Below are 20,770 nucleotides of genomic sequence, written 5' to 3' on the forward strand. Positions count from 1 at the left end.
TTTTTTTAAACTTCTCAAATGCTATTTTCACGAAGCCTTCCCTTCCCCAAAAAACCAGGCCGAGAGACTTTCCAATCTCCACCTCCCTCTCCACCAGTTTATTAGTATTTACCTTCCCATTTTGAACTATTTCCTTGACTTCTTGATTTTGTGTCTGTTCTGCTCTTTCTCTGTCCCTATCCCCAGTCTCTGAACCTTCTCCTTCTCCTTGTTTCTCTTCTTTTGAACTCTGAGTAGTGCCTCTGGGCCTTCTTTTTCTATTGTAAACCCTGTTTCATACTCCACCCCTTCCCTCCTCTCGAAGTCTTCTCTTTTCTGTTATTTTCTCTCCTATCTCTTCTTTTGTTCTTTTTCCTTCTTCCCCTTCCCCGCTGTTTGGAGTTTCCAGCGCCAGAATGCTTGGTGAGCCAGATTGACTCACCTCCATGATTCTGTGCGAAGATACCAGGTTGCTTGGATCAGATCGCACATATGTTCTTCCTTCCCTTCCTTCTGTAGCCTTACTATATTCTCTGTAGAGCTTAAAACCTGGTTGACCAAAGATCTCTTCCCCTCCTGAACATACAACCTCCCCCAAGACCCCAACTCTTCTTTGCCGGCTTCTTGAGAGATTTCTTCCTTATTGCTTTCTATCTTCGAGTTAGAGTCGGAATCCCCTTGTTTCAGCCTGTTGGAACTATCTTTTTTGATTTTCTGGGCTTCTGTTTCTTTACTTCTCTCTGAATCCACGATCTTCTCTTCTATGTTAGTTCTCTGCAAATCTCCTTCCACTGTCGAGCTTATCACTGTCCTTTTGTCTTTCTCACCTCCTAGGATCTTAATCTGTCTTCCGTTCTCGTATTTGGTCACCACCCAAATCCATTTTCTTTTTTCTTCTTCCTTGTCCCCTTTGTAGACTTGTTTCTTGGAACTCGAGTGGCCGAAACTGGTTTTCTTTGAAAAGGAGATTGTTCTTTCAATTCTACTCCTCTTGTTCACCCTTCTCTTGATTTTAATGCTAACATGTGGAAGCGGTAAACTCTTTTTCGCACCTCACTCCTTGTCACCGATTACTGATCGGCCCCCCTCTTTAAAACTATCTCCTCTTGCTGATTTGGGCCCATTAACCTCCAAGTGTCCCTTTTTCGAGAAAACTACACGTGGAGGGTGCAACTCCTCCAGGACCTTCTCGAGGAGTTTTTCAAAAAATGATTCTTCATTTCCCAGTTGCAAAACTACCTTTTTATCCCCCACTTTTCCCACATCTCTCCTCTCTCTTCCTCTTGTCCTTCCAATAGGGCTGGCACTCTTGACCCTAACCCATTTGACCCGCCCAACCCACCCAATCTATTGGTGGGTCAATATGGGTCGAGTAACCCATTAGGGTCAGTGGAAAAGGGTTAGGGCGGGTTGGGTCGAGGTTATCCATTAGGGTTGGGATGGGTTGGGTCAAAGTCAACTCTATCTATACTCGCCAAATTTCAAAAATTAGAAGTTGCATTGATTCGAACTCATGCCTCCTATTGTGGCCACATCTCATTAGACTTCCAAACCACCATGCCACATTTCATTTTGAGATTAAAAGTGAAATAAAATAGATTTTAGTAACTTTCGTGTTAACATGCAATTTATACAAAAGCACTTTCACAAAAACAATTTTATGAAAAGGACTTTTACGAAAGCACTTTTACAAAAGTACTTTTACATGAAAGCACTTTTATAAAAGTACTTTTACGAAAGTACTTTCACACAAAAGCACTTTATGAAAGTACTTTTCCGAAAACACTTTTATGAAAGCATAAAAGCACTTTTATGAAAACGCTTTTACAAAAGTACTTTTACATGAAAGCACTTTTATTGAAGTACTTTTACGAAAACACTTCTATGAAAGCATAAAATCACTTTTATAAAAGTACTTTTACAAAAGCACTTTTACACTTTTGCGAAAGTACTTTTATGAAAGCACTTTTATATATATGTAATAGTATCAAGCTAGGCTTTTATACTATAAAAGTTTTGTATTTTTTGCATTTTCTACAAATTTTTTGTTATTTTCTGCATTTTCTAGATTTTTTGGTATTTTCTGCATTTTGCAATATTTTGGTATTTTTCTACATTTTCTAAAATTTTCTGGTATTTTTCCGCATTTTTACAATTTTTTGGTGCTTTTCTGCATATTTTCTGATTTTTTCTGCAAAAGTTCTGAATTTTCTGTAATTTTTTAGTTTTTTGTATTTTCTACAATTTTTTTGGTATTTGTTTTGCATATTCTGCATTTATCTACAATATTTTGCATTTTCAGGTATCTGGGTTGACCTGACTCATTTTTTGTCATGTGGCTGTCTTGAGAGAGATTATTCTCTCAAAATTTATTATTTTGGGTATACGGGCCATCCCGACCCATTTTTGTATTTATAAGTGATGGTAGGTGGGTTAGTATGGGTGAAGGTGGTTAAGGGTCAATATGGATGGGTCAAGTGGGTCAATATGGGTGGGTTATGACCCTTTAACAAGGATTGATGATGGGTCATGGTGGGTTGGTGGGTCAATATGGGTGGGTTGGTATTCAACCCTTACCCAACCCAACCCGACCCACCCATTTGCCACCCCTATCTTCCAACTCCCCGACCTTTCGCTTTCCGTTGTCTTTCTCCTCCTGACTTGCGATCTCAGGTTCATCCAGCATCCTAATTTCCTTTGCAGAGCAATCTAACTCCTGAATTCGATCAGGCAAGACCACTGAATCCTCCTGAATCCAACGAAATGGGATGCAGCTTTCAATAACCAACCTCAAATTGTACCACTCTCCAGCAAAGTTTAACGCCATACTCAGAGGGATTAGATGTATGTTCTCTACTTTGACCAAAATTCTTGCTGCTACCAGGTTTTTAGCTTAAACGTTTGGGCATCTACTCTTCTAAAGCAACCGCAAGCATTTCTGATAGCACGAATATTTAGATTCCATGCATGGAGTGGAATTCCTAGGACATTAATCCAGATTCCAGACAAGACTCTTGCTACCCACTTCTCTAATTGCCCCCACTAGCGGATTCCATCTACCCAGCATGAGCTCCGGCGACCTGAACTTTGATATTTCTCTATCCAGAATTTTGTCTGCCTCCTCCTTGCTACAGAAGATGAAGAGAAACAAACCTGCATTTAACTTTCTCACCTGGATGTCTTCTTTTGAACTCCACTCCAATTTGACCCATTTCAATACTTCCCCTTCATCAGGTTTAGCGTTAATGAATTGCCCTTCCAGACACTTCTCTAACCAGCGCACCCTCTCTAAAGCGCCTTAGCTCGAATTTACGTAGATCATTCTCATGGCACCTGTCTCTTTCATCTGATCACAGTTATCCCCCTGTGGCACATACTACATAGAATATTAACAGTTTAACAGTATCTGGTCCTACGCTATCATGCCTGCCTGAAATCTGATAATGCATTACTCATGAGCTGTACATTGTACATTAATGATCTGGCCTCTCTAATCTAGTGCCAATTATGCTGTCATTTGTCTCCATCCTTCACCATCCTGCTACAACCAGAGGTTCTCTTTGCACTTCCACTCTGGAACATCTTGAATCATAAGTTAAGCACAAACGCAGATAATTTGGTGTGCCTTCTTGATTCATGGTCTTGTTAGATGTTTCTATCTGTATTAGGTATTTCGACTCTTTCCATTGCAGTTTGGGATCACAGCATGATAATCAACAAAGCTTTAGGTGAACTGGGCCATGCTTTGTTAATGGTTCTTATCATCTTATGTTTATGCAATGACTTTATCTACTGGACTATGTTTCTCTCATGAATGTACAGTAATGCAATTATTCAAGTTTTCTACTTGTATCTTTCCTCTTTTTCACATAAGTTATTGCTACCCTGAAGCTCCTTGATGGTGTACCAGAGGGATGGATCCTAAAGGGCAAGCAACCAGGGTGTTTGATATAATAGCATGTGTAATGAATGGTTGATTTGTTAAGTGTGCAACTTGTATGTATTACATAAGAATTCTTAGGTCATTTGTTGTTTAGTGAGCATCACTTGGCATGCCATTAATGAACATCATGAGAGCATTTCCCTAGGGCAAAAATTCATCATTGCCTTTTGCTTTTATATCTATTTGGACTTAGTGGTACCAACACCATTCCAATTTGGTTTTCCAGCATGCAGCTAGATACCTTGCCAATCAGGAGTGGGTTAAGAATGACTCCCTTAAGACTGTAGAAAATACAGCTGTAATACTTCTTCCTTTTTGACTACTCAGTTGATTTTGCTCTTTCATCTAAATATCTATTTCTTCAATTATCTGCTTAACATGCTACACCTTTTCTTTTAGATACCTATTATCATGCTTGTAGCTGAAGTTCCTCTTGATCTTAGTGCTACTACTGGAAAACTTTCAAATGTGCAAACACCAAATATAGAATCAACCCAAATGACTGGCAAACTTGACTGTACCACTCAGTCTGATATAATGGGTTTAAGCAACTCTTCTTGGCCAAAGTGCTCATCGGTGGAAAATGATAATGCCATGGATGTCAAGTCGGTTCGTCTGGATATCAGTTTTAAGTCACCATCACACACGGGACTCCAAACTACAGAGCTGGTAATTAGCATAGAACTTTGGATTCTTTCTTCTTTTTTTTTTTTTTGGGTTTTCCAATAGTTTGCTATGGAACTTAAAATTTTATTGTCTGAAGAATTTTCTACTCATCAATGAGGTACTCAGGTTTCAGTCAGTTATGGTGATGGTATCAAATGGAGTTTCTGCTAATGTACAGCTGATAGTCCGCCTATCTATGTGAGATTAATTATAGTTTTTCTTTATTAAGAAAGCTAGTCAATTTCTCCATGCGCAAGGCATGTGGAGGGCCTCATAACATGAAATGAAGCACAAGGGAGGAGCACTGACATCTCTAGTGGGAGATAGAAAGATGTTATAAATAAGAGAATTAAACGTGCCATCTACTATTTTTGTTAAAATTGTAATGCAAGATTTAAGTGAATAATTCAACTACAATTCTATTGGATGTGATAATAGTGGTATTCAAAGTGCCATCTACTTGGGGTTAATAGGGTTCACATGTACTGGGCTCAATTGCAATTTGAAGTATGTTAGGAGAGGTAGTAGATACTAACCTCTCCATATGATGCTTGACTTGTTTACTTGTTTGTACATAGATACTAACTAGCACTGACTACACTTAGTCCCATTTCACTGATATTGTGTTCTACTTCATTACCCTCTATAATTCCCAGAACAATTTAAAATTTCAATAGTAGACAAGAAAAAACTTCTAAAAACAGATTGATCCCCTTTGGGAGCCTCAACAAAACTTCTGGCACCAAAAAACCTTCACTCGGAGACATTCCTGTCCTCTTGGGAACCGGTATAAATAGAAGAGGCTGCTGCTCCTTCCAAACACCTCAGAAATCACTAGAAATTGAACTGCCCCCTTCAGAAAACATCGGAATCCGGTAAAACCTGAGCGCCTCTTCCTAGGTCAAAAATAAAGAGTCCTACTTCTATCAGGACTCTTGCTCCTCCAGTTCTTCCTGGTTTCGGTGATCAACCCAAGATCTGACACAAAGGGTTCTAGATCCACCAAAAAAATCCAAGAACTGAGCCCTTTTGAAATCTTCGATCAGCTCTCTAACTTACCATATAGTCGGCTGAACTAGGGCTGCAATAACATAAAAACGTACATAAACTGTTGGGCCTTGGGTCCAATAACACTAATTAAAAGGAAATAAAAACTGCTAAACCTCAACAGCGATAACTCCTCTTCCTATGGCTTTCTACCTTTCCCAATATTATCAAGCTAAATTTTGATGGTTGTAATTTGAAGAACCTAGACAATTCAGGTATTGCAGAGTTTTTAGAATTAGAAGAAGAGAGATAATTGCTTTGTATTCTGGACCTATTTGCTTTGGCGTTCAATCATGCTAAATTATTGGCTGTACTTGAAGTAGTAACTTTCTTACACATAACAATAGGCTTTAGCCACAAGTATTAACAGGCAAAAAAAAAAAAAAAAGAAAAGGAAGCAAGAATAACTTCTACTTTAGCTGCTGGCTATGGTAGAAACAGAAAAAAGAACTCTATTCACTAGTTAGCAGGACCAAAAACAAAATGATATAGGGTATGATGCTCTTTATGAGATCCATTGAAACCCTTTTATAGATCAACCGACCAAAAAGTAACATCCACCTTGGATTCTAATGTCTACTATTAGATTTCAAACAAAGTAGAAACTTCCTTTTACTGATAAAAAAAAAGTAGAAACAAAGGAAGAATTGGAAATGAGGTCAAATAGTAGACCTGCAGAAAGCATCATCAACCAGAAAAGAAGTAACTGTTTGACCAGTCAAATCTTGTTTGATCTGGCTGAAATTTGGTGGCATTAAAGTACACTTATAGTACTCTAATGCTGTAGAATTTCAGCTCAATCCAACATGTGAAAGTGCCTCAACTAAAGACTTCAAGTTGGCTAAATTATGTGTTCTGCAAGCCATGGTCAAAGTGCTAGTCAACAAGTTGACTAGCTGACTAGCATTTATTAGTAATTCTCATCATTACTATTTATAGTAAACAAGGATTAAAATATCGATACACTCGAAACCCAAAGCTAGGTATTGGTGTGTATCAATATGAATGATAGTCTCTTTAATCCAGGATTTCTAGCTGCAACAAGCTTTGGACTAAGAAAAAAGGCGGTGGGAGGTTATAACTATATCTCCTTGATCGTAACCACAGCCTCTTGTTGTACTTTTTTATTTAATTAATGAATGAAATCTTCATTTTTGTTGCTGATTGAAAAAAAAAAAGATCTGGACTGGGAAAGAAAGTGAATAAAATAAGCATGATTTAACCTGCATTCAACTGTTTTTCTTGTATTGGTGAAAAAAACAAACAAATGTACATAATGAGAACTAAATGTGGGGCTTATATGCAGGTTAGAGGACTCACTGAGCAATTTCCTGCAGCTACACCCCTTGCTTTGGTACTGAAACAGTTCTTGGCAGATCGCAGCTTGGACCACTCCTACTCTGGTGGCTTAAGTTCATATTGTTTGGTAAGTATCTATATTTACTAATGTGATCTTACATTTCAGATGTTTCTTTTTTTGGATAGTAAATAGAGAAATCCATAAAAAGAATAAAGGAGATAAAATATCAGGTGATAAGAAATCACCGAAAGCATGAAAACAAACAACACCAACATCCACCTCTTTCTAACAGCAAATAAGCAGAAACTTCTCAAGGTATGCCCATGCACATGTGAATGACTTACATGGGCTATGAATCTTGTAGGGAAGGTTAGGGTTTCAAAGAGAGGATTCTAGAGAGAGAAGATATGCTAAACATATTAAGAATTTTTAGGAGTATGGAATGAGGTTTTTTTTTGTTATATTGAAAATATGACAAATTAAACAAAATGGGCCGAAACCCGAAAGGACTTTGTGCATGATTGAGATATGGAGGATGGCTGAGGAATTGACATGGTTTTTCTAAGGTTTCTAAGTTGGATGGTTTCTAGAGAAAGAAGTTCTAGTTTAGAGTTTCATAGAAACTCAATAAAAGTTGAAGAAAGGGTGGATGTCTGGGAGAAATTTGGAGGTTGAAGGAAGATTGCATTAAAGAAATTGATGCCTTTTAATAGATGGAATTACAGCTCCATTCAGTAATTTGGTCAAACCTGTAGAAGAATAGTTAGGGTTTATGACAAAATTATCCTTATGACTCAAAACTGCAGGAAAAATTGTAAATTCTTAACCTCACCACTATGGGCTGCCAGCCTCTGATCACTAGATTTACTGAGGTGTTGCTGAACTCCTATACTCTAAGAATCCATTGAGCCCCTCTAATTGTAATGTCAGCAATGATAATCTCGGGGAAGCACATGAGGTTGTAGAGTTCCTCTCCTCCTAAATGTACCATTGGATTAGCGTTCTAAAATTTCATTTTCACATGATCTTGCCCCTCTTGTGGATGGTCAAGAGATTCCTGCCCCAAAAGGAATCATAGCATTTGGGGAAGGTTGTCACCTAAACCTGAAAAGTTGGCTTCAATCGATCTAAAACCTTGATCATGTATGCATGGTGCATAAATAAATGATTAATGAAGTCACGACTTGCCTTATGTAGGAGGTTTTTATGTGCAAAGGAGTTCAAGTCTTCCGTCTTTGTTCAGAGGTATTGATTTTCATTTGTATTGCTTCCCAAAAGAGGGCTTTTACTTTTAACTGGGTTGGGCCCAAGTAAATAGCTTTAGCAAGTTGAAGGGAATTCAAATTCTTGGAAAACATTACTTATTAAGAAAAACTTGGAAACAATTTCTTGAATTTCTGAAGGGGAGTTGTTCTCCAAAGTGTGGAATTGAGTAGGATTTGGGGTTCCTGTTGCTCTATTAGAATGCTTATGCCTAACAACTTTCACTTAGTCAATGGAATGTTCTGAAATCTGAATTATCATTGCTGACATTACAATTAGAGGGGCTCAATGGATTCTTAGAGTATAGGAGTAGCAGGTGGAGATGTCAAACCATTGAGCCCATAGTTCTGAAGGTGGCAACCCAAAAAGGTGGCATTAGAAGGTTTCTCCTCTCTTATGTGTTTTACCTTCTTCTTTGCCTTCAGAAAGACTTTGACGGATTTAGCCCAAGGCACATAATTCTCTCCATTTAGTTTAATGGAGGTCATCTGAACATTCAGGTAGTCTGTAGGCACCACCACATTAGGTTTACAATCACCGTTATCTCCCATTCTGTTATCACCGATTCTGCACACTTGCTGAATTCTATTACCACTGAATTCTGCACACTGCACACAACTAGATCACACTCGTCACACTGATTTCAGCACTTGTTGTTGCTGAAAAGTGTGCTCTTTTCACCACAAACCCTACCCCTACGGCTACCTGAAATCTCACCACTATATAATCACAACTCTTCCTTTGAAATACACAAAAACCAGTATAAACCCTAGCACACTACTGTCTGAAACCCTAGCATATGGTCTGAAACACACTTCCTATTTGATCCATAACAGATATCATGCACAAAAATTTCTTACCTTATCACTGAAGGAACAACCACACGAGTAGGAAATCAGTCCACACAAGACAGCCACTGCACCACACAGATCGGCCCTCTATTCTTCATTGATTAGGGGAGGGCGATCTTAGAAACCACAGCAACTGACCACACAAGACCTGACTGGAGGCATAGAAACCTCCAAGGGAAGAGGGCGATCACTCCTTTTCAGCCCTTTCCCTTATCTCCAGTCGAATGCAGAAAAATCGAGAGAAACCCTAGATAGGGTGCGCAGAGAATAGAAATCTAGGCAGACAAAAATCTAGGCAGATTCAAGTAGCTCTGATACCATGTTATGATTCGGCTTGCCTTGGAGTTCTATCTGTCTGAGATCGGTTATGTAGAAAGAGGTAGAAAGGTGGAAGAAAGAGAGAAAGAGAGAAAGGAGAAAATCTGGTTCGAACTAGAAGTCTCAAGCTAGCTCTCCCAGTCGGCCAGACAGTACTTTTATTATTAAAAATAAATGGATAGACATATGTGCCCTTATTTAAGTAAGGAGCACTGGTTCTAACACAACATTACAAATCAGCAACATTAATTTAGGTATAAAGACGGAAATACCCCTACGCTAACACATGTCAATTGGAGATGTATTGATTCTGTGTTGCAACACATGAATTTTGGGTAGAAATGGAGGAATTGGATCAAAGTATGTATAACCTCTTCTAAATTCTTAGTCTTGATTACTGGTCAGTCAGCAGGTTTTTTGACAGTTCAAGGGGTTTGAGACAGGGTGATCCCCTCTCCCCCTTGCTCTTTATTTGTGTTATAGAAATTCTTGCTTTTTTTTGCAAGAAGGCAGCTGATTTTGGTTATTGGGATGTGTAGAGAACATTGATGTGGGCCCCACAACTGTGGTACCACTCTGTCCGTAGGGTAGAATGTATCTAGTCACAGCTGTGGTTATTTTGTTGTTCTGTTATTTCTAGTTTCAGTTTTATATTGGTTGTTATTTGTTAGTAGTTATGATGTAAACACCAAGGGCAGATATGTCCTTTCATGTAACTAGCATAACCTATATATATTAACTTAAAGTGGCGGCGACAGAATATTGACATTCTGTTCTTCTCCTCAAAATCTGTGTTCTATTGCTCTTCCATCTCTCTTTCTTCTACATCCTCTTCACTTTCTCTTCTCATCGAACCTAAAATCTCTTAGTGATCAAGACTGAATAGCAGTCTTGAAAACCTACATGGTATCAGAGCCAAGTTAGGGTTTTTCATGTGAGTCTAATACCAGCCGATCACATGAGAATCTCCTAGGACTGAAAGCTGAAAAGGAGGAGTTCGCAGACTGATTCTTGGAGATCGCCAGAGGTACTAGCAGCTGTTGGAAACTTGCTAGGGTTGCAGAGTGTTGGTGGTCAGGAAGGATCAGAGAAGACTAGGGTTCAGGTAACCCTAGAAGGCAGCGAACTATTTTTTCCTTGTAAGTTGTTACTTTTTAATAGAAGTTCTTTCAGAGAAGATAGGTTGGACCTATCTGGAGGGGAAGGCCGAACCATTCTAGCCTTTTCCTTCTTCGATTTCCTAGGGTTTTACATCAAACCCTGGACCGAACTGTGTTTCTCTCTACTCTAGGGTTTGAAAGTGATCTGCGGCAAGCTCTAGTGGTTGACTGAACTCTGTGATCTATCTAGAGCTACTCTTAAGTTGATTGGTAGGTCCGATCAGATTCTAGGGTTTCTTATTAACCCTACTGCAAGCTCATTTATACAGTTTGGACTGTGCGACTGAATTGCTTCCTTTCAGGACTGATTAAAACCCTAACTTTCCCTAGCATATCAGTTTTGTTTTAAAGCTGTTCTCAGAGTTCTAAGGGGGTTAGAGATCTACGGACAGCTACTGCTGTGTTGGCTAGTTGGTTTCAGATCAGAATTACTTCGGTTTTGTGCACATACACTGAGAATACAGATCAGGCCTATACTGTTTTGATTGTGATTGGTGATTCAAGTACTGTTTTGAGACTTGACAGAAATGGAGTCTAAAATTCAGGCAGAAGGCAGTCTTGGGAACATCAGTTATGGTGGTATTTCTGAGATGGGTGGTCAGATTACGACCGTAAAGTTTGATGGATCAAACTATTTGGAATGGGCCCAATCAGCCATGATGGCTATTGGTGGAAGAGGTAAATTAGGGTACCTCCTTGGAGATATGAAAGAACCTTCCAAGGGAGACCCGACATATACCAAGTGGATGCAAGAAAACTACTTGGTTATGATATGGCTGTGTAATTCTATGCAGCCTCATATTAGCCGGAATTATTTGTGGGCAAAGACAGCTAAGGAGATATGGGATGTTATGAAAGAAACTTACTCCCAACCCCTTAATGTTGCCAGAGCATATGAATTGAAATGTGAAGTGAACACCCTTAAACAAGGAGAGAAACCGGTATCGGTCTACTTCTCTACCTTGAAGTCCCTGTGGCATGAGATTGATCACTTAGAGACTCTTGAGTGGGTGAGTCCCAAAGATGCTCAGACCCATAGAAAGCACATCGAGACAAACAGAGTGTTTGAGTTCCTGGCGGGACTGAATCAGAATATGATATTGTGAGGCAGCAGATTTTGACTAGAGACAGTGTGACTCTCTCTTAGGCTTACTCATTTGTACACAGTGAAGAAACCAGAAGGAAGGTTATGATGCAACCCATATCAGCCTTTGTAGAGGCTACACCCAAATCAGGGGGTGATTCAGAGAAGGACAGGAGGAAGAAAGACAAGAAGGATGTAGTATGTGAACATTGTAAGAAACCCAAACATACAAAAGAGACATGTTGGAAACTGCATCCCCACTTGGTTCCTGCGAAGTTAAGAAACAAGAAGGGCACTGCTCATGTAGCCATGGACACTGATTCAGCATCCTCATCTAGCACAAAAGGAACATCTTTGGAGACCTTAGCTGCAGTTCGGGCTGCACTAATACAGCTAGAAAAGGAGGTTGGAAATTCAGCTCAGCCACCGCAGCCTCCATCAACCCCTGTCACATCTGCCTTCGCCCATTCAGGTACTCGAGCTTCAGCCTATCATGCCTTAGCTCCAGGTACTACTGAACCTTGTTGGGTAATAGACTCAGATGCATCTGATCACATGACTAGCTTGCCTTCACTGTTTACTACTTACCATTTGTCTTCTGGTAGAGATAAGGTATTTATTGCTGATGGCTCCCTGGTTCCTATTTCTGGGAAGGGTGACATCAAGCTTTCAGATACTATCTCCCTATCATCTGTTTTGCATGTGCCTAAGCTTGATACTAACCTTCTTTCAGTCAGTAGTATTACCAAGCATATGAACTGCTCAGTAACCTTCTTCCCTGACCGATGTGTTTTTTAGGACTTGGAGACGCAGAAGGTGATTGAGACTGACCGTGAGACGAATGGGATCTATCTGCTCGGGGAGCGGTTTCGTCAGGGAGAGTCAGTAGAGAAGTTGTCTTTTGTTTCTAAGAGTGTGAGTCCGGTTATGCTTTGGCATAACCGATTAGGTCATTTGTCTTTTCGATCTTTATAGAGTCTGTTTCCTACTTTATTTGAGTCTATTGAGTTATCTCAACTACAATGTGAAAGTTGTGAGTTTGCTAAGCATTGTAGAAAGCCTTATTTATTGAGTAATAAAAGGAGTGATAATTCTTTTGATATTGTGTATACTGACGTTTGGGGGCCTTATCATATCCCTTCCATGGGTGGGTACATATATTTTTTGTTATTTGTTGATGACCATACCCGCTTTTCTTGGGTTTATCTCATGCGTTCATGAAATAAGGTACCTTCCCTGACCCAAAATTTTCACCAAATGATCCTAACCCAGTTTGATGCCAAGATCAAAGTTCTCCGATCTGATAACGCAAAGGAATACTTTGCTAAATCATTGACATCTTATCTTCTTCATCATGGGGTTATCCACCAGAGCTCTTGCCCTCATACACCTCAACAGAATGGAGTTGCCGAGAGGAAGAATAGGCACATTTTGGAAGTGGCTAGAAGCCTCATGTTTACTTCCAATGTCCCTATTCGCTTCTGGGGGGACGCTATCCTCACGGCGGTATACCTTATTAATCGGGTCCCTTCCAGGGTCCTTGATATGCGATCTCCTTTTTCGCTTCTACACCCACGTGAGGACTTGTTTTCTATTCCCCTTAAGACATTCGGTTGCATTTGCTTTGTTCAGCTTCTCGGACCCCATCATGAAGAATTTCTCTATTTTCTTGGAAGGAATTTCAGTCAAGATAGGCAAAAGGGATAGAACTAAATTTTGGAAGGACCCTTGGTGTCTTGATGGCCCACTGGCTGATTTCTTTCCTCTCCTTTTCCTGTGTGCTTCTAATCAAGATTCCTTGGTGGCTGAGAGTTATTGTTCATCTGGAGACTTTTATTTGGACCCCCCTCTTTAGGAGGAATTTATTTGATTGGGAGTTGGAAGAGATTATGGAGCTGATGGACCTTTTACAGAAGCAGAAGATAGACCTTTCCTTGGAAGAGATTCTGTCAAGTCTCTTCCTTCCAAATTGTGCAGCTCAGGTCTCATAGACTTTCTTGCTACTCAGATCTGGAATCCAACAAGTCCACCTAGATCCAAGTTTCTGGTGTGGACTATGGCCCTAGTGTTCTTTGTGGCGTGGCATTCAAATCTCGGATCCTTCTTGTGTTCTTTGTGGCATCCTCCCAGAATCTACAGATCATCTGTGTCTTCACTGCTCAGTCTCCTCTCAGGTGTGGGAGCACTTTCTGAATTCCATGAACATCAACTGGGTTATGCCTAGGTCGGTCAAGGAACTTCTGTGCTGCTGGAAAGTTGCCCAAGTAAAAAAGGAAAATTAGTGTGGAGGACCATCCCTGCAGCAGTCTTGTGGTCCATCTGGACTGAAAGGAACAACAAAATTTTCTGTAATAGAGTTAAAAGTCCTGAAGAGCTCGTACAGAGAGTAGTGGGCAAGCTGATTTCTTGGATGTCTGTTACTGAGGAGTTCAGACACCTGAATTTGCCTCTTTTATTTCGGTCTCAGTCCTGTTGGACCTTGTAACTTGTGTTGTTCCCAAGCTGTTTTCATTGGCCTGAGCTCTGTTTGTATGCTCTCTTTGTTTGAATAAAATTACCTTACCTTTTCCAAAAAAAAGTCAATTAGAATAAGAGTTGTGTAGCGGGAGTAAATATATGGGAAGATGAGGTGCAATTGGTGGCTAGGTCTTTGGGCTGTGAGGTTAGTGGTTGTTGGTCTTTGGTGTATTTAGGTCTGCCCCAGAAGTGTAGCATTGTTAGGAAAGTGGTTGTGGAGGTTTCCCCTAGAGCAGGACAATTTGTGGCACTTGGTGGTGGAAAGTATTCATGGGATGGCAGTTAATGGATGTGATGCTGGTGTCGACCCTAGGGCTACTTATTTCTCCCCTTGGAAAGCCATTGCTGGAGTCTTGCCTTCCTTTCAGCCTTTCATCAGACTTGATCTGTGTTCAAGTAATAAAATTCTGTTTTCGGAGGATCTTTGGTTTGGGAACACCCCCCTTAAGGACAGATCCCCAGTAATGTATTCTCTTTCCATAGATAAATTCAAAACCATTTCCTCACTCTGTGTGTATGAGGGGACCTAGGACTTGGGTTTGAGAAGAGGGTTGAGGGAGTCAAAATTGGCTTGTGCAGATGAACTGTTCAGTTTTCCTAGATCATTCTTGCCCAGACAGTAGAATTTGGACAAAATCCTCAGTTGCAGAAACTAGGGTTTCAAGAGAGAGGAAGAAGAGAAGAGAAGAGAAGAAGAAGAAGAGGAAGAAGAGAGCGAGTGTCGGGAGGTGTGTTATTCACTGTTCACACCCTCAAAAGATTACTTTATAATTTGAGAAAATAATAATTTCAAGAAGGCCCCTATATGGGTGCCCAAATACTGAGAGTATAAGAAAGGAGAAAAAAACCAAAAACACCCGTCTAGCCATTCTCAACATCCTCTTCAAGGGTCTTCTCTTGCTCTTCTTTTTTCAATGCCCTAATTCAGCCTTCTATTGTGCCTTTCCTTTTTTGCTAAAGAAGTGTGGTATTCTCCTGTTCCACCAAAGGTTAGGGCTTTTTTTCTGGGAAGTTGCTTTCCAAAACATCAACACTATGAATGTATTTCAAAGAAAAATGTCAGATTGGTGCCTTTCCCCACATGTCTGTTGCCTTTGCTTAAGAAATGGTAAGACAATGACTCATCTTTTGATTTCTTGTCCTTTTGCTTCTTATTTGTGGGATTAGTTCTCATTGCTTTTTGGTTGTAGGGTAATGTGGAGAATAATAAGAGCAGCCGTCTTTTGGTCGTTTTGGGAAGAGAGAAACAATATGATTTTCCAATGGCAAGAAAAATCCAAGGAAGCACTTGTTGAGGTCATTACCATCAAGATTCTGCATTGGTTGAAAGTGCAACAACTTTTCAAGGACTTCTCTTCAGCTGATTTAGTTAGAAGTTGGAGTTCTATAGCTGTATCCTCTCCCTATTCCCTTGTAATTCAAGAGGAAGGAAAAGTTTTGGGGGTGTCTTCAGAAATGAGGAAGGAAAAGTTTTGGCCTTTTACTTGGGCTTGATTGGGGTGGGAGATTCTTTGAGGGCAGAAGTCATTGTTACTCCAAGGACTGAAATTGGCAAAACAATGGGGAATGCAGCACTTAGAAGTGGAAGGAGACTCCAAGCTGGTAATAGAGTGGATGCAATCTAGAAACTTGGGAGTATGGTCACTTAACCTCTAAGAGAGATTATTAGCTTAGCAAGGGAACTTGGGTTTCAATTTAATTGGGTTAGAAGGTCAGCAAATGGAATGGCTGACGCTTTAGCTAAGCAAGGAGTTATTAGGGAGGCTTTCTTTTGGGCTTGTTTGTAAGGCTTTTGTTCTGATTTTTCCGCCCACCCTATGGGTGGTGATAACTGTACTCTTTATTTAATATCATCAATGAAAGTTACCGTTTCATATAAAAAAAAATTTGAACTTTGATGGCAGCAGCATGGGTAATCCCGAACCTTCTGGAATTGGGGGATTGACAAGGAATGGGAATGGATCCATATGTGCAATTTATACGAGTCCTATAGAAGTAGGTAATTCAATAAGGACAGAACTTTTGGCAGTAGTATTTGGGGTGCAGTCAGTAACCATCTTTCACTAATATTTATCTATAATCTTCATGAGAAAGCATTAACTTCATTTTAGAACATAGAAAATCAACATATTCATGAGAAGAAAAAGAAGAAAGAAAATTGAGAAAATATAAGGGCTATGTTCTTGTTTTTGTCCTAAAAGAAGAACATGTTGATTGGACAGTTTTAAGTTCTTCCTTGCTTTTTGGTTCAGGTTTTGACTTTTGAAGTCTTTGAGGGTTCAAGACAGCATATACCAACACTGTGTGTTGATTGATGTCTATTTTATTGTAATAATCTCACAAATAAAGAATATAAAAATATTTCACATTGCCATGTACAGAATTTCTAGGTGTTGAAGTGAGGCGAACTTCTATGGGCACCTTGTTTCCTAGGCATTGCGCCATCACCTTGACAACTATGTTTTTCTGCATTTATAGTCCCCTAAAAGATATGAGTTCTGTTCACCCCTTGTTTGGCTAAAGAATCAGCCAAACTATTTCCATGGTCCCGGATTGTTGTGTCTTAAGCATATCACTGTTATGCACGAGTTTCCTTCTTCCAACGTGATATCCATTAATTTTGAATAACCAATGGGCTTTAAATAAAAAAAAACAATGCTGATAATTCTGCCTTTAGGGAGTTCAGCTATTGGGCCTGAGTGTACTGCCAATGTTAACCCACTTCCATCTCTAATCACACCTGCCATGCCTTAGTTGCATGGATTCCCCATTTTACTTACATCACAGTTCAATTTTAGTTGATTCATCTCAGGAGGTCACCAAAAAAGAAAAGCTGATGTCCTTGTTGAAGATGAGTTTAGGGAGTTCAGCTATTGGGCCTGAGTGTACTGCCAATGTTAACCCACTTTCATCTAATCACACCTGCCATGCCTTAGTTGCATGGATTCCCCATTTTACTTACATCACAGTTCAATTTTAGTTGATTCATCTCAGGAGGTCACCAAAAAAGAAAAGCTGATGTCCTTTTTGAAGATGAGTTCGCGATTTTGTTCCAACCCCTTATTATTTCTCCTATTGAGGATGGTGCAAAGACCCAATGGGCTACCTCAGTACCTTGCACACAATATTTTCCATTAAAACCTCCTTGTGAGCTTATTCCTTGAACGCCTGTACTTTCCTTTTTCCCATATGGTCCAAAGAATTGCAGCTTTTGAGCAGCTCCATAGTAAATCAGAAAATATAGAAAAAAGAAAAGAAATAAAGAAGAATGGAAGGTTTCAGCAAAAGCTTGTGGAAGAAGAAGAGGAAGGAAGAGAGAGAGAGAGAGAGAGAGAGAGAGAGAGAGAGAGAGAGAAGATGTTCAATCCTTTCTCTAGTCCCCTCAAGATGTCTTTTATTTCTTAATGTAAAACTGGGTACAATTCCTCATATGCCCTTAGTAGGGCGGTTAGCACTAAAGAACTAATAAAATAAACAAAAAAGGCCCATAACTAAAAGAACATAAACTTAAAAGTTAAAACATAACTTGAAAGAAATAGAACCACTAAGGCCCATTCGGCCTATTCTCACTACAGAGCAGTGGTAGGACAAAATCTGTTTAACCAACCCAAAATGATTGGGACCAAGACTGATTTGAGCTGGCAGCGACTCTTGGATACTAATAAAAGAAATGAACTCCAGGAGTCTTATTTGAAACACAATAACATGATGCTTCTTTATAAAAAAATTCTTGAAATATTGTATTCTGATGAATCTTTAGATAGAAGAAGGTTGGGAAGGGGTGCCTTGTTGTGGGGGGCCCCAAGTCCAGGGGTAATTTTTAAGACTGTAACTCTGTAGTATCAGTCATGGCATAGTCAGCTGTATTCTGTTTTTGTGTCTCCATCTTACTTTGTTTTTGGGGAGGTTAAAGCTTTTTTCATGATCATAAAGTAATAAAATCTACTGTTACTGATAAAAATAGAAAAATAACATTGTATTCCGATAATCCCAATAGAAGAACTGGTGCTTCAGCCAAGGTTCCAAATATCGATACAGTTTGATTCCCTGGATGGGGCGTATCAGACTTTTCAACAGCATGCTTCATATATATATATATATATATTTTTTTTTTTACTTTTGTTTTATTCAAAACCTGTTCAGGGGGATCGGTCTAAGGCCTATCTATCTCCTTAAATAGGTTAAAACTCTAAAGTCCCAGAATTTCTCTTATTGGTGACCCACTGATACGATATGTATCGGCTGATGCAGGATGATACATTGCAAAATTTTGATCCTTGGCTTCACCTTCCATATGTGTGCCCTTCCCAGGCTAAATGCATACCATGACTTACAAGTTACCATGAGGTGTATATTTTATTCAACTCATGGCAACTTTTTGAACTAGAAGCAAGACTTTCAATGTTGGTTTTGGAAATTATAGTCCTACTTCTAATCAAAGTTGAAATAGAATCATAAACTATTGAATTTTCTTCAAAATTCTATAAGATTAATGGGCGTTTTATAGTCAAAACTTGAGATCTCACAACTTCCATAGTTGCTGACGATCTAAATATCATCTTGAAATATTAGTCTCTATTGAAATTCTAAGATCTTGACTGAGAGCCATTATTTAATCATGTAGCTTATGTTTTTTTTTTTTCTTTTTTTTTTTTTTTTTCCCGCTGGGAATGGGGACATCCATCTTTACCATACTCCCATGCTAGGGGAAATTTTTCTTTGTTTCTTCATGAGGTCAACTTTTGGCACAAATCAACTGATGTGGTCTATTTTTAGTTGCCACTGGATGTTACATATTACTTCCATGGGGAGAGCATGTTTTGTGGTGGAAAGATGTTCCATAGTTGCAATAGTTGCTTATTTTCTTCTCTATGTTGACTTTTTATTTACCAAAGATAAAGCATTTGGTACTACAATTTTCAATCTTACATTCTCTGATGCTTTGTGTAGGTGTTACTGATCATACGGTTTCTACAGCATGAGCACCATCTTGGCCGGTCTATTAACCAAGTAAGTATTTAAACTTTTAGTTGGATATGACATAAATAATATGGAGTTTCTTTTATGCAAATGCCACATCTGGACAACCTTATCCAAGTTTGATGGAAATTTGAATTTAATATGTAGACATCAAATTGATACTTCCCCCGCTCCCACAAAAAAAAAGGAAGAAGAAAAACTTATCCATATTTACTATTGTTGAGAAGCCCTCCTTTGAGTGAGCTTTTATAGATTATGTTCTTGCAGATTGCGGTTATTAGGGGTTAGATAAGGGAAGTGATTTTGGCATATTCTGTTTTGATAAATGAGGTACACTCCTAATGATGAAAAAAGAAAACTTCATTGGCGAAAAGAGAAGGAAGTCTTGAGAGAATACAAAGTCTCCCACAAAAGGTACAAAAAGGAAGAAATTAAAGAAAACATAAGCAGGGAGCAGGAAATAAAGGAACCAACTCAGCAAGTCAATCCCAATAAAAAAGTCAGTATACAAAAACAAGCCCAAATTCATCAAAAAAAAAAAAAAAAAAAAACAAGCCCAAAGCCCCCTAATAACATAGTGATTTAATAAAAAAGGAACTGAGAAATGTTGCATTTTATTTTTGATAGGTAAGTGAAAGTTTATTTATTAATGAGAAAAAACAAAATATGTACAAATTCACAGTTACCTTTCTATGTACAAATGTTATATTTGTGCCCAAGAGAAATGTTGCATTTTGTCCAAGAGGGACTGATTTGGGCACATCCCTTGATAAATAGGATGGATCCCCAGTTAGAAGAGGTACCTTGCTCATAATGATAAAAAATTAATGCACAATATTCTTGTCTTTTAAAACATGTACAATTAATAATAATAGTAATAGTTAAAGTCATTATTATTTGTGGGATATGTGGCTACTGTTATAAAGCAGCAGATTCTGACATACTCAATGCCTTAGATCATACCTAGAAATTATATTCATCTTTTCATTCCTATCATGTTTGTTTTAAATTTTCATTTGTGTGTTTCATATAATTTATCTTGCGTTAACTTTTTTATAAATGCCTTGCAGAACCTAGGAAGCCTATTGATGGACTTTCTCTACTTCTTTGGGTAAGTAGGTTGTGGACCACAGAGCTATATCAGTTCTTTTTCACCTATAATTTAAATTGTTCTTCAAAACTGATTGTGCTTTTCCATGCATAGTATTTTTCTATTGATAGCAAAATAGAAGAGCTTTATTAAATAGAAAAATGAGTATACAAAAAGGTAAGAGTGTTCAGAAAATATACAAAACAAAAACAAGCAGTGTCTCCCTCTATGAGGCTATACACTAAATGCAAAACTACATATTCTCTGTATGTCTAAGACCATATCATCTAATAAGGATCTTTCTACATCTCTAGATCCGGATGGATATCAACGAGGAAACCAATATCATCATTTTCTTTGAGAGTCCAGCTTCTCTCTTTCAACATATACTGAAAGGGATTGATCTCTGAAAAATCTTTGCCTTAATGTTACCTGAAAAAAGATGGAAACAAAGAAAACATTTTCTGTGAAACGGCAGACCTGGATATCTGTTTCTAAACAGAGGAAAGCATAAAACATTTTCTTTTCAGTTAGTATAAATTATACTTCACCAGTTCACCTTTAAAAAAAAA

At 38.7% G+C, this 20,770-nt stretch overlaps 1 protein-coding gene across 20 annotated transcripts in view; it reads left to right on the forward strand.

Moving 5' to 3' along the window:
- MEE44 (Nucleotidyltransferase family protein) overlaps positions 1-20,770 on the forward strand; it is a 56,164-nt gene that overhangs the window by 9,125 nt on the left and 26,269 nt on the right. For 18 of the 20 annotated variants that reach the window (XM_019198608.2, XM_019198610.2, XM_019198609.2 and 15 more), the window contains exons 8-12: positions 4,149-4,220; positions 4,322-4,591; positions 6,942-7,061; positions 19,079-19,138; positions 20,179-20,219. In XM_019198608.2, the coding sequence (XP_019054153.1) occupies positions 4,149-4,220; positions 4,322-4,591; positions 6,942-7,061; positions 19,079-19,138; positions 20,179-20,219 (563 nt within the window). Of the gene's footprint in view, positions 1-4,148; positions 4,221-4,321; positions 4,592-4,714; positions 4,787-6,941; positions 7,062-19,078; positions 19,139-20,178; positions 20,220-20,770 lie in introns of those variants that run through there. The other 2 variants (XM_010265998.3, XM_010265997.3) reach the window with 2 other exon arrangements.

Source organism: Nelumbo nucifera, chromosome 1 (assembly GCF_055504915.1).
Source record: "Nelumbo nucifera cultivar China Antique chromosome 1, China Antique-T2T, whole genome shotgun sequence".
Classification (NCBI taxonomy): Eukaryota; Viridiplantae; Streptophyta; class Magnoliopsida; order Proteales; family Nelumbonaceae; genus Nelumbo; species Nelumbo nucifera.